The sequence below is a fragment of the Bos grunniens genome, chromosome 11 (genome assembly GCF_055505025.1).
Source record: "Bos grunniens cultivar Pamir isolate PY7600 chromosome 11, Bosgru_T2T1.0, whole genome shotgun sequence".
NCBI lineage: Eukaryota > Metazoa > Chordata > Mammalia > Artiodactyla > Bovidae > Bos > Bos grunniens.
In genome coordinates, this window is record NC_141175.1 from 78,292,482 (window position 1) to 78,304,865 (window position 12,384).

Consider the following 12,384-nt stretch of genomic DNA (forward strand, 5'->3'; position numbering starts at 1 on the left):
GATCCCCCCAGATCTGGGTGCCCACCAGAGCGTCACAGCACGGTGGCCAGCTGACAGAAGGGTTTTTCACAGCTGAGGTTGAGAGGTACAGGGCACTTAGGGGACCCATCTGAGGTCACCCCGCTAGTAAATGGGAGAACATTTTCTAAGTTTTCAACCCAGGTCTTCTGAGTCTATATCTAGGTCTTTGAGAGCTGCTCAATTCATGGCTGCCCTCTGTGGGTCTTCATTTTTCTCCTCTGTGACCCTTTGGGGAAAAGGATGTAAGAAAGGATGCAGCATTTTGATCCTTTGCTTTTCCTTTCTGTAAGTAAGGGAGTGTTCCCGTGCTTTTCCAAGTTCCTGCCTATCTCCAATTCTCCTAATTTGGTCCCCGCACAGCCAGGCTCCTGGCTTGTACACTCTGCTCCTGCTCGGGCTGCCTGGTTCATCTCGCAGGCACCAGGCTGGTTGTACCTCTTCCTCCTGCCCAGGGAGCCAGAGAAAGGTCACTTCTGAGCCTGCAAAGCTCTGTTTAAACAGCACCTCCAGTTTGTCCTAAGTTGCTTCCCACAGGGTCCAGGACCTATTGTTATTTGCTCTCCCCCAAACACATTTTTTCTTCCTGGAAGGAACAGGTACTCTTCGTATCTCCACAAGCTCAAGGGAGGACAGCTGGCATTCTTTCTGGACTCCAAAACACTTAATCCATCTTTCTGAATCTCAAAAAACAAAGGCAACACCACAAAGGCGCATCCTTTCTGAGAGGCTGCTATTTCAAAGGGGCCATCACAGGGATGGTTACCATTGACCAGGCACCTCCCACGTGCTAAGCAGAGACACTGCTCAGCCCTGGGGGTCACAGCCATCCTGTAATGGTGGATGCAACTATCTCCAGGTTACTGATAAGGCACAGAGAGGGCAAATTACTTACCCAGAGTCACACAGCTACTAAGTGGAAGGCCAGGAATTTGAACCCTATCCTCTCAGCCTCCAAAGCCTGCACTCTTTCCACTACCCCATCCACCCCCTTAGGGGAAGAGGCTGAGGGACAGCACCACAGACTTTTTAAAAAACAAGCATGGCTTGCTTTTCAGTTCCATAACCTCCTCTCCTTCCACATGTGACACACACACACACCCCCTAGCTGCCTAGAAAGGTTTTTATCTTTTTAATTAAATGAATTTGAACTAATTTTGTTTGCAGGGATATGAAAAAATATTTACAGCTCCTCTTTCTCATGCCTCGAATAACTGGCTGGGACCCTGGCAAGACACTGCCATGTTGAGGCAGGAGGCTGCCCCACCGCTGTCACCAGGTCAGAGCCTGGACACGACACCCTCCTCCACTCAGAATAAATGGCGGGACCAGTGCTCTCAACCCTGGGACATCACAGGTCCCTCTGCCCAGGCCCCTCCTCACCCACTCTCACTTGGGCAATCCTGCTCTCAGACCCAGCCCGGAGCATCCCACACTGGCTCTGGGCACAGGGACATTAGCCCTAGGCATAAGGACAGGACATGGAGGTAACAGGTGCCCCACCTCTGGGCACATGGCCACCTAGTCTGCTTTCACCCAGCACAACTCATTTTTCCAAGTCCCAGTTTCAGCCTCCCTTCCTGCAACCTGGGCCAAACTGTCCACCCCCAGATCTCCATCCCCTGCTCATGGGGCTTGGCTGGGCCTGCTGGGGGCTGACGTGAGTCAGAAGAGACATGAAGGAAGGAGACGGAGGTGGCGTCAGACGCCTTTCAGGATCTGTGCTTGCCACCCGCACCAGCGCCCCTCTGCCTGCCTGTCAGACCCTTTCTTCCTGCTCATAGCCTTGAGGACAGAGAGCGTGGGCCACCCTTCCCCTGGCCTCCTAGGAGAACAGGCTGCCCCTGGCCACCCACAGCCTGCTCTCGGCACAGCACCAACCCAGGGAGCAAGCAGGGAGACCCGTGAACCAAATGCAGATTTCCCACACCTGTCCCTCCTGGCCGGCTGGAGCCAAAGTCAATCTATATTTCTGAAAACCTACTATGTGCAGGGTTCTTTGTGGGAGCAAAGGGCTGAGGATATGAGACACAATATGTGAAGAAGCTTCCTGTTTAGATGGAAAGGCAAGTACCATACAAGGCAGAACTCCTTGCCAAGTAGGATCCATCCAATCAGCACCCGGCATGAACTCTGGGCTGCAGTTTCAAGAAAGAGGAGAGAGAGTTCCTGCCTTCAAGAAACATATGCAACAGGAAACGCAATGCATCATGCTAAGTGTCCAAGGCAGGTATAAATGAGGCTTTAGGGAAGGTATGAGAAATGAGGTTCCAGAGCAAGGAAGGCTGCCAGGAGCCCACCCCAGCCCTACAGCAGGACCACGCTCTAGCCTGGACCTGATTTAAACTCTAGTTCAAACCGGCCCCCAAACCCAAATATGTTTTTCAGCCAAGGTTAAATGGCTCACTCACTCTTCTCCCCATTTCGGATGTCAAGTCTGCATGCTGAGGTTTCCTTTTGGGCTTTTCTATTTATGTTGTCATTGATTACTTTGCTCCCAACTCATCTGATTTCAATTTGGACTGATTGGATCCTAATTTTATTACCATGTAATCTGAATGCACATAATTACTGTCATTATACTGCTAAGGGAAACAGCTCCTCCGCGGTGGGAAGACCTAAATTTAGGGCTTCCTGGCAAGGGCGGCACTGCCTGGGTGGACCCACAGCCGTCTCAGAGCCAGCAGCCCCTGGGAGCACAGATGCCCTCCCCACCCACCCTTGGCGAGGTGGGTATTTGGGTTTCATCCCAGGGATGCACTTGAGGCCCCTCTCTGGAGCCTTGGGAACACACAGGGCTGTGAGCTAGGGGTCAGCGAGCCCACGCTCTGCATCCTCTGGCTCACATGACCACCCGCCACTGCTGTGCTCAGCCTGGGTCCTCACTCTGCTGGTACCCACATGCCACCCAGAGGGGACCCTGTCCTCTAGGGTGGACGATGCCAACAGTCTCCCGAAAAACACTGGGGGGACAGGCAACTTCCCCAGTAACCATGAAGCCGAGGAAAGCAAGCTGGGATGGAAGGGACCACCTCTGAGCCCCATCCAAGGCCCTCTCCTCCTGGAGGCCTCCTTGACCTGTCCAGCCCTCTCCTGACTTTCATCATTTATACCACACGACAGTGAAACTCTTACCCCCCTCATCACGCTGCCTCCTCCAAATGCTGAGAGCCTATTACAGATCAGTCTTACAGGACGTCATAAAGCCTGTGGCCAAAAGCCATGCTTTCTCCTCCCCCATCTCCCACAGTCAGGTGGGGCCAAGGCAGGGCCATACTCGCACGTCATACACGGGGACCCGAGGACCAGGGAACAGAGGGAAAGGTGCTGCTCCCCGCCCCCACCCCCAATCCGAGGGAGCCAGTCCCTGCAGCAGAGCCAGGATCAGGCCCACTGGGTGGGGAGGCGGAGGCCCTCTGAGAGGGTCCTCAGCATACTTAGTGGGAAGGGTTAGAACGCAAAATCTCCCTCCCCAGAGATGGAGGGGTTGGAGAGGCTGCTAATTCTGAAGCACCTACCAGAGGCACCTGGAACCTAGCCCCTGTTGCTCTGGAACAAGCTGGGCACCTGACAACAAGGGCAGGCAGGGGTGTCAGGACATCAGGAATGGGAGGGACATGTATGGAAGAAGCTCCCTCTTTGGGAGACACTGGGCCAATGAAGGAACTAGGCTTATTGAGCTTGAAGAGAGATGTAGGTGGGGCTGAAAGCCAACACGTGGGAGAGACGCTGCACTGTTCTAGTTGCTGAAGAGGGTGGAAACAGGACGGCCTGGACGTAGGAGGCTGATGTGGGAAGCCAGGAAAGTGGGCAAAGGAGCTTCCAGTGAGAGCAGACAGCTGGGCAGAGGCACCGCTGCAAGATCCCCCAGGCCGAGAGCAGCAGCCAGGGAGCCAGGATGAGGGGAGCAGCAGGCGAGGCCTGGCGCTTTGGGTTCCTGGGCCAGGGCTCCTTCCCCACTCCCCCTGCTGACCTCCTAGAGGGAAAGTTGCTGTGGGGAGAGGGCGAACGCTGAGTTCGTCTGTAGTTCAGCCGCCTCAGCAGAGAGTGGTAAGCAGGCAGCTGAGCACAAGGCAGGGACTGGGTGCTGGAGTCCAGAGGGAAGGAGGTGGCTGACAGAGAGACCACCCTCCCATCCAGCACAGAGCTGATTCCGACTCTGAACGGTGGGCTAGCCCAGGTTAACTCCAAGGTCCTGCTCATTTCCCCTGTGCTGGGCAGGTGGGGGGCACCCTGTCTTCTGACTCCACATTTGGCTCCCTGGAGAAAGTCAAGGCTAAAGCACAAACCTGACACCATCCTGAGCTGGGGGATGAAGGCTGGAGTTTTCAGAAGCCATTCTCCGCTCCCCCACCCCTTCCACACACAGCAAGACGCACCCACCTGCTGCCACCCTCCTGCAGGAAGCTGCCAGGACCTGGGCCCTGCGACCGGAATCACTCACCCAATGCAGGGACCCGATGCAGACCTTGGCGGCCATCAGGGGCACGGTGGGGTCCGAGGGCCGAAGCTTCACGCACTCCCGCAGCAGCGACACGGCATAGGATGACTGCAGGAGAAAGGGCAGCAACACGGTCACTCATAGCCCTGGGTTGCAGCAGACTGGGTGTTTCATGCCTTCAGTGGGGGCATCTCCCAAACGGCCAAGCCCCTGCCCTGCACCCCTTTCCTCCCAAGCCAGGAAGAGGCCCACTGGAAGGACCCCAGGCGGTGGTGGCAGGCAAGTCCCCCCGGGGCTGTTTCCTCATCTGGAAAATGGAGGCTGTGACCCTTGCCAGAGGTGATGTAACAAGAGCTAAGGAGAAAAAATAGGGAAACTCTTCAAAAGGAATTCACATGTGAACCACAGGAATTTTAGAGGTAGAAGGAAACTCTCTCAAATCTCTGAGAGGTGATAAGGTTTTACAGGTGATAAGAGGAGGACACACCCACATGGAGACTGGCGGGAGCAAAAAGGCTGTCAGGAAAGAAGCCATGGAGATGGGGCCACAGACATGCTGAGGATGGCCAAGTGTGGTCAGTAAAGCCCAGCCCACAGGCCAAATGTGGCCCTCTGCCTGCTTCTGTAAATAAAGTTTTATTAGAACTTGGCCACACCCATTCAGACGAGTATTGCCTACAAATGCTCTCATGATGCAAAGGCAGAGTGGGATAGTTCCCACAAAGATTGTTTGATCTACAAAGTAAAAAATGTTTACTCTCTGACCCTTTACAGAAAGTCTGCTGACCTCTGTTCTAAGTGCTTTATAAATATGAAGTCATTTATTTTTCACAACTCTCCTATGAGGTAGGTTGCTATTGAAACCATGTAACTCAGATTGGGGCTTGAACCTATGGTCTTTTAACTGAGATCACACACCTGGTTCTCAGGACCTAATGCAGCTCAGGTTCTTGATGTCTCATCACAGAAAGAATTCAGTGACAGAAACAAAGTGATAGGTAAGAAGTGGATTTATTTAGGGAGAAACACACTCCACAGAGTGTGGGCCAGAAGAGAGAGCGCCCTTGAAATATGGCACAGTCAGTTTTTACGGGCTGGGTAACTATAGGCTAATGAGTGGGAGGATTATTCCAACTATTTCATCACATCCTAAAGGCTGTCCCTGCCCCCTTCCCTCCTGTTTCACTCTGTCCCTATTTACAGATGAGGAAACTGAAATGCAGAGAAGTGGTGTGTTTGAAGCCACACTGACTATAAATGGCTGAGCTGGGGTTTGAAGAGTTTGACTTTAACCACTGTCCTATCCTGCCTACCTTGGCCAGCGAGGAGGCTTCCGTCTCCCTCCTACACACGCATGTGCACGCACGTGTGCACATTTGTGTAACTACAATTCCCACAAGCTGGGCCCTACTGTTGGCCCAGCTCGCCACCATTAGTTAGCTTCATCCTCCCTGGCTACTCCAGAGGCCCCGTGAGGACATGGGGACTCTGTGAAGGCTCCCTGTCCACAGCACAGTACGGAGACTAGTGGACACAGACCTGGGGCCCCACTGGTCTGTGTCCACCCTGGGACCCCGCCTTTCTCTACCTGCCTTTCCTTTCCCCGCAGAGAAAGGAGAGCTTTTCTCAGCCCAGATGTGACAGACTTCCCTGGGCTCTGGGCTCAGGCTTATTAGGCTGATTTCAGGTGTCTCAGCCTCAGGCCTGCTCCGTGTCAAGCGTGGCACTGGGAGTTGTGGGGTCCCTGCTGGGAGGGGCAAGAGACCCACAGAAAGGCTGGGTGGAGAGGACAAAGCCCCGCACCACTGCTCTCTCAGGAAAGAAGAGGGTAAGAGACCAAGAGAGTGTTAGCATACGACCAGCTGGGAGGCTGGGGGCCTGTGGGACAGGGGGATTCTCGGTGTGGGCTGTGGCGAGAGAGGCCAGCGAAGGGCTGGCAGGAGGTGCCAGGCCACCCCCCTCTCCCAAAACCCTCTCTCTGGAGGCTGCTCCCAGCCCCTCGCTGTGGCCCCCTCTGCCCCACCCCGAAGCAAGCCCTTTCCCTTTCCCTGGCTGCTGACCTCAGCATCCCTGAAACCCAGACTTCTCTAACCCTGACCCTCCATGTCCCACCCCGACCTGGACCAGGAAACACTGCTATTTAAGGAGCCATCTGAGGACTCCTCAGTCAGAGCTGCTGGCTCTTTTTTTTTTTTTTTTCTTTTTTTGTCATGCTGGTTACCTAGCAACGCAGCCACTGAGGAGACCAAGAGAAGAAGCGACCTAAATCATGCCAGGGAACTTGTCCTCTCTTCCTGCAGGTGGAGGTGCCGGATATACTCATATCCGCTTGGCCTCACCTTCTGCACACAACTGCAGGGACAGAACCTGGATTCCCACCTTAGGCTCCTGGCAAAGGACAAGGTCTGGCTATTCTTCCCAGGGCTGCATGGGCCAACCAGGCAGGCTGAGCTGGTGTGCAGGGTTCCTAAGGGGCGGGGATGGAGAGCCTGCATCCAGAGCAATCTCCTGCTGCACTAACCCAGGTGTAGGTGTGACACAGCCTGTGGGGCCTCACGCACGAGGCACTCACTGATCACTCCAACCTCCTGCCTGTAAGCCCATTCTTGTGTCTACCTTCCTGTTCTGGGAAGGAGCCAGGCCATGACACCAGCTCCCCAGATTCTGGGGTGTGCCAGGCTGCGTCTGAACCTCTCTGAGCCTGGCTCTTTTCAGTAAGGGGGTTGAAGACCTCGTAATTCCCAGGTTGGTGTGACACTTTCTCCTGAAACGGGGGCCTTCCAGGAGCACCCCCAGAAATTAAAGCTAACATCTGAGAGCAGTGCATTCTTCTGAGGAGGGGTCCCCAGCTTTCCTCAGCATCTCAAAGTGGTCCACGACCCACAGAAGGGTGGAGACCTAGCCCTGGGCCTCTCCTCCCAGACCATACTCAGACTAGAGGCTCTTTCTCTGTTTCCTCGAGGCAGAAAGAAGCTGTCAAATGTCATCATCAGCTACCTCCCCAGGCTCCATACAAGCCCCAGCCCCCTTCTTCCTCCCCTTGGCCTCAACCCATCTGTGTTCTGAGCTCCCTCTGACCCTCAACAAGACCCTGCTGAGCACACAGCCAGGGTACATCATGTCATGACTTACAGGATGCCCTGTGAGGTGGCCAAGATGATGAGGGAAGGGGAAGAGGCTGGGAAGAAAAACACTTGGCAAGGTAACAAGGGTGCAGAGAAGGCTCCTGCTTGATTCTTGGCTGTACTTCTCCAGCCCCTTCCCACCTGTCAGAAGAGGCACTTGCTCTTCCCCCATCCCCACCAGAACCTGGTGAGCATAGCCTCCTTTCGGGGGGTGGGGTGGGGTGGCGGGGAGGGTGCTGGCAAGCCCAGGAGGACCCTCCTTGGAGACGACTGCAGGGCTAGAAGAGCAGGTGGCACAAATGGCTTGGGGGTGGTGGGGGAGGAATTCCCTCAGCCCCACAACTGGGCTCTGGGTGTTTATAGCTCTTGGAACGATCTGTGAGCTCAAGCCTCCTTACTTCCTGCATTCGTAGCATCCTCAGCCCCAACACCCTCAGCACCCAGCTCCGGAAAGGTTTTCCTTTCATGTCACTGCTGAGAATAGAGGCTTATGTAAGTGTGATTCTCATGGGAGGGAAAACCAGTGGGTGCAGGGACAGGGCTTGGGGAGAGGGTGGTGGAGGGCAAACACAGTTCTGGAGACCTGGATAAGGTCAGCCCTGCTCCGGGCAGGACTCCTCCTGACCACCCCAGCACATCCACCTCGCAGAGCACCCAAAACACTTCCTTGGGAGAAGGGGGGTGCTCTGCTCTACCCTTCAACCCCTCCCTCCTAGGGAAGTTCTGGATTTGCAAGAAGGTCCTTCCTGCTGCCACACTCCCAGACGAGAAGAGATGCAGCCCCCAACAGAACACCGTTCCCCTCGCTGGGAACCCACGTCCATGCCTGTCTCAGGCAATCACACCAACCAGCTCGCAGGCAGAAATGCTGCAACGCCCCGCGTGTGCACACATACTCAGAGAAAACCATCCACAGATTCACACCTATACACCTGGCCCCGTCGTAACTCACAGATAAGACATCAGGTTCACCCTGGGGTCTGTGGGCCACCCTTCGTGCCCCTCATTCCCTGGAGATTAACATCCGCTGCGGGACAATATTTCTGAATCATTGCCCCACCCTTTGCCAGCCTCTGCGAGGGACTAGTGGAGAATGGAGCCCCCAGCCCCCTCTGAGGGGGAGTGTGCAGCCCCCAGCCTGCCCTGGGCCTTACCTTCCCGCAGGCCACCATGGACAGGGCCACCTGGTACCAGAGGTGAAATTCTCCAAATGCAAACTTCATGGCTCGCTCCAGGCACTGCGAAGAGGGAGTCGGTCAACACTTTCCCTTCAGGGGTCCTCCCTGCCCTGGCCCACCCACACCGTTCCAGGGGAATCACTGCTCCAGCCACTTGCGCTGGAGGCAGCCAGAGCTCACACCTGGTTCCTGCAGAGGACTCCAGGGGCAGCCTGTCTCTACCGTCGCATGCTGCATGTCCTTGCACAAGCTTCTCGCCCTCTCTGGCCCTGGGTTCCCTCCACCGTATCATGTGAACACCACATCAGGGCGACAGTGAAAAGCGCATGAAATGAGATTTGTGACAGCGCTTTCAAAATGTGAACAACCAATAAAAATAATAGTTGACAATTCTCACTATTATGCCTGGCACCATCCTCAGCTTTCTACATGGACAAACACATTTACTCTTCCCAACAATTCACTGAGGCAGCTTCTCTAATTACCCCCATTGCACAGATGAAGAAGCTGAGACTTGATTGATTTGCCAGAGTTGCAGGGCCAGTAAGCAACAAACTTACTGACTCTGAAGCCCGTGTACAGAATGATGCCCGAATGCACAGGCTTCCTTCTGCTCTTCGCGACAACCATCAAGAAAAACCATCTGCTCCCTGGCCCTCTTATCGGGGCCACCCCAAGTCAGGGGCTGTCCGTGAGACCTGACAGTAACCAACAGGAGTGGTTCCCAGCGACAGAGGCAGAGCCAGCACATGAGGCCAGGATGTACCGTATGGCCCCAGTCAGGTGGGCCGGGGACAGAGGTGAGGGGCACAGGGCCACACACAGGCACCTGCAGAGCTCAGTGGCCTGGGTCTCCCATGCTGACTCAACACACTCCCTTGCACCCGGGCAGAACCACCTGACCAGGCCTCGCCCTCCTCACTGGCGAACTTAAGAGACCACTTATCTCCTGATACTAAAGATGGTATCTTCTGGAAGCGCCTCCCGTGATGCCTTGGTGTAAGCAAGGGCTCGGCAGGTGTCACTGCCCCTCCTCTCGGGAGCTCTCCCAAACATGTGGACAGAGAATCTGCTGCTGAGAGGGCCACCTAAGCCCAGGGCCCTAGAGCCACCCTTGATCTCAGCTTGGATCTGAAAGCTCAAATATGTGCACATGCCATTCACCCTGGGTGCCAGGGGAGGGCAGGAGGGACGGGCAGCTCTGTGCCCCTGGTCCTCACATCCTGGAGCGGGACTATCCCCTGGGTCCAGCCCATGGAGTGCTGCCCCAGTAGGGTCTGCCCAATACAATGGGGGTGCCCATTCTAGAGGGGGTGGGAGGGGGATCCAGGCTCCCAACCACTCTCAGCTCAGAACCCCTCCAGTAGAGGCAGTCACAGAAAACCAGCATCACCTCCAGGGGAAACGGAGGGGTGGATAATTATCCTCTTGGGCTTCGCTATATAACACCACGTGCTCTTTCAAAGAAAAAAACACATGACAACATTCGAAAAAACAGATACACTCTGCCAGTGAAGGGCAGCCCCTCTCTGCGCTGGGTCTCCTAAGAACAGAGCCGGACCTCTTGGTGGCGGCAGAGGAGGGATGAGGAGGGGGTTGTACCTCGGAGAGCATGACATACTGGCCCCGCCTGCCCAGCGTGATGCTCAGCAGGTCATAGATGGCCGCCGCATTCTGCAGGCTCACGGCCCGGTCCTCCTCCTGCTCCGGTGCCCGGCTCAGCACCACATCCCGAGTGGCCTGTGGGGAGACACGGTTTAGAAAAGAGTGAGGACAGAGAATAAACAGGTGCCTGTCTTCACAGGGCCCCTGCCTCTGAGGCCCAGTGACCTTCACCCTTTCGCTGCTGACCCAGGCCACACTCCTAGAGCCAGCCAGAGCCTTTCCCCACCACCACGACAGCAAGCAAACCCTCCACCTGTAGCCCAGGCTGGGGTGATGGAGCAGTCCTGAGTCCCTGCTCCTGATTTTATTCAGTGTTTTACTCTGCAAGCTGTCCAACCTATAGAAAAGTTGCAAGAACAGTAATACAAGAGCAGTAAACCCAACTTGGTAATGTGGACCACAGTGGCTTTGACTCTCTAGTAACAGTAGTAGCAGCAGCAGCAGCAGTAGTTATGGTAGCCAGTTAGAGCAACTTGAACTTTCATCCCTAAATAGGACACTCTTTCTATAACCACAACAGAAATGCCAAATTCAGGAGATGGAACACTGTCCCCTCTATCTTCTACGAGCAGCTCATATTCAGATCTTGCCTCCCGGCCCACCGATGCCTTCATGGAAGAGCCGTCATGCCAGGATCCAACCCAGGATCATGCTCTGCAGGTGGGCACCAAGTCTCTTGTGCCTCCTTTCACTGTTAGGAGTCCCGTGGCCCTCCTCTGTCTCCAGGACACTGGCATTGCTGAGAGGACAGGCCAGCTGTCCTCTGGGACAGTCCTTGTGTGTGTAATCATCCACTCACAGGACAACCCTCAGATAACACTGGGAACTGACAAGATTGGGGGCGGCTCTGCGGCTTGACTCACAGGACTAGAGTTTGGGCGGTGGCCGCTCCGCACCCTTTTCCTCTGAAGGTGCCCCCAAGTTCCTCCGATAAGGACCCCTATACCTCCTTCCCATCACCCCCATGTCCGGCCCAGACCCTGTCCCTGACTTCTCACTATGGAACTCTCCTCTGTCCTCAGAAACTTCCCCACAACCCAAGGTCTCTGTGCTTGGCATCCAGCACCCAGGAGTCCAGTAGCTCAGAGTTGCCAGGGACTGCTCTGAGAGGGGAGGGGCAAGAGAAAACGTGCTTTAGGAGTGGGCGAGTCTGCACAATTTAAAGGAGGAGCTCTGTAAACCCAAGCTAGAAATGCCCCCATCAGGAACTGGCGACCCACTTGTTCTGTGGCCCGTGGTCCCACCCATTCTTGTACACTCACATTCTGGGGACAGCATTCAGGAGAAGCTAAACAGGGGTCATGGGGATCCTGACAGGGTTGGGGGAAGGCTGGGAATGCTCTGGTCCCCCTGTGTCTCCTCCAATCACACACACACACACACACACACATATACATTCTCTCTCTCTCTCTCTGAGGGCTGTGTCTGAGCAGAAGCAAAGCTGGGTTCTGGGCAGACGCTCCCACTGGCCGCTCCCAGCGTCCTCCCTCCTCTTGCCTCCTCTCCACCAAAGGGGTCCCTTCCCAGCACCCCCTCCCTCTGTAGAAAGGGCTGAACCCCCTTTCATGAGTCGAGACTCACTCTCCTCTACTACCCCACAAAGGACCTCAGACCCAGGGACTTGACCTCTTTGACAGGATTAAAAAGACCTCCTCCTGACCCTTAAAACCCAGATCCTGTTGGTCAGGTTCAAACAATGTGTCCATAGGTGGTCCTCACAACTTCCTTCCATGTAATACTACTATTGCCTCCGCCAGGGCAGGGGTTGGGGCTCCCAAGGGTGATGGCTACAGAGGCAAAAGCTCAACGGTATTTGGATTATAGGTTCTGGACATGTCCCACCGTGCAGGCTTGACGTGCATTCCCAGAGGCTTCTAGAAGCCAAAATGCCTCTAAGACCCAAGGACGTGACTCACTCGTGGGGGCTTTTCAGTAAGGCAGCCCAATGGCCTTGATG

General features: G+C 55.2%; 1 protein-coding gene and 1 long non-coding RNA gene across 10 annotated transcripts in view; one reads left to right on the plus strand and one right to left on the minus strand.

Moving 5' to 3' along the window:
• The window catches only part of TTC7A (tetratricopeptide repeat domain 7A), a 123,495-nt gene that overhangs the window by 52,581 nt on the left and 58,530 nt on the right, over window positions 1–12,384 (minus strand). For 8 of the 9 annotated variants that reach the window (XM_086327090.1, XM_086327093.1, XM_086327096.1 and 5 more), the window contains 3 exons: window positions 10,365–10,502; window positions 8,739–8,822; window positions 4,463–4,567 (listed from right to left, as the gene is read on the minus strand). In XM_086327090.1, coding sequence (XP_086183216.1) covers window positions 4,463–4,567; window positions 8,739–8,822; window positions 10,365–10,502 — 327 coding nt within the window. Of the gene's footprint in view, window positions 1–4,462; window positions 4,568–8,738; window positions 8,823–8,944; window positions 9,057–10,364; window positions 10,503–12,384 lie in introns of those variants that run through there. The other variant, XM_086327098.1, reaches the window with a different exon arrangement.
• On the plus strand, window positions 6,155–6,912 carry LOC147363364 (uncharacterized). Its single transcript, XR_015137014.1, has 2 exons — window positions 6,155–6,287; window positions 6,760–6,912. It is a non-coding gene; the product is annotated as an uncharacterized LOC147363364 (long non-coding RNA).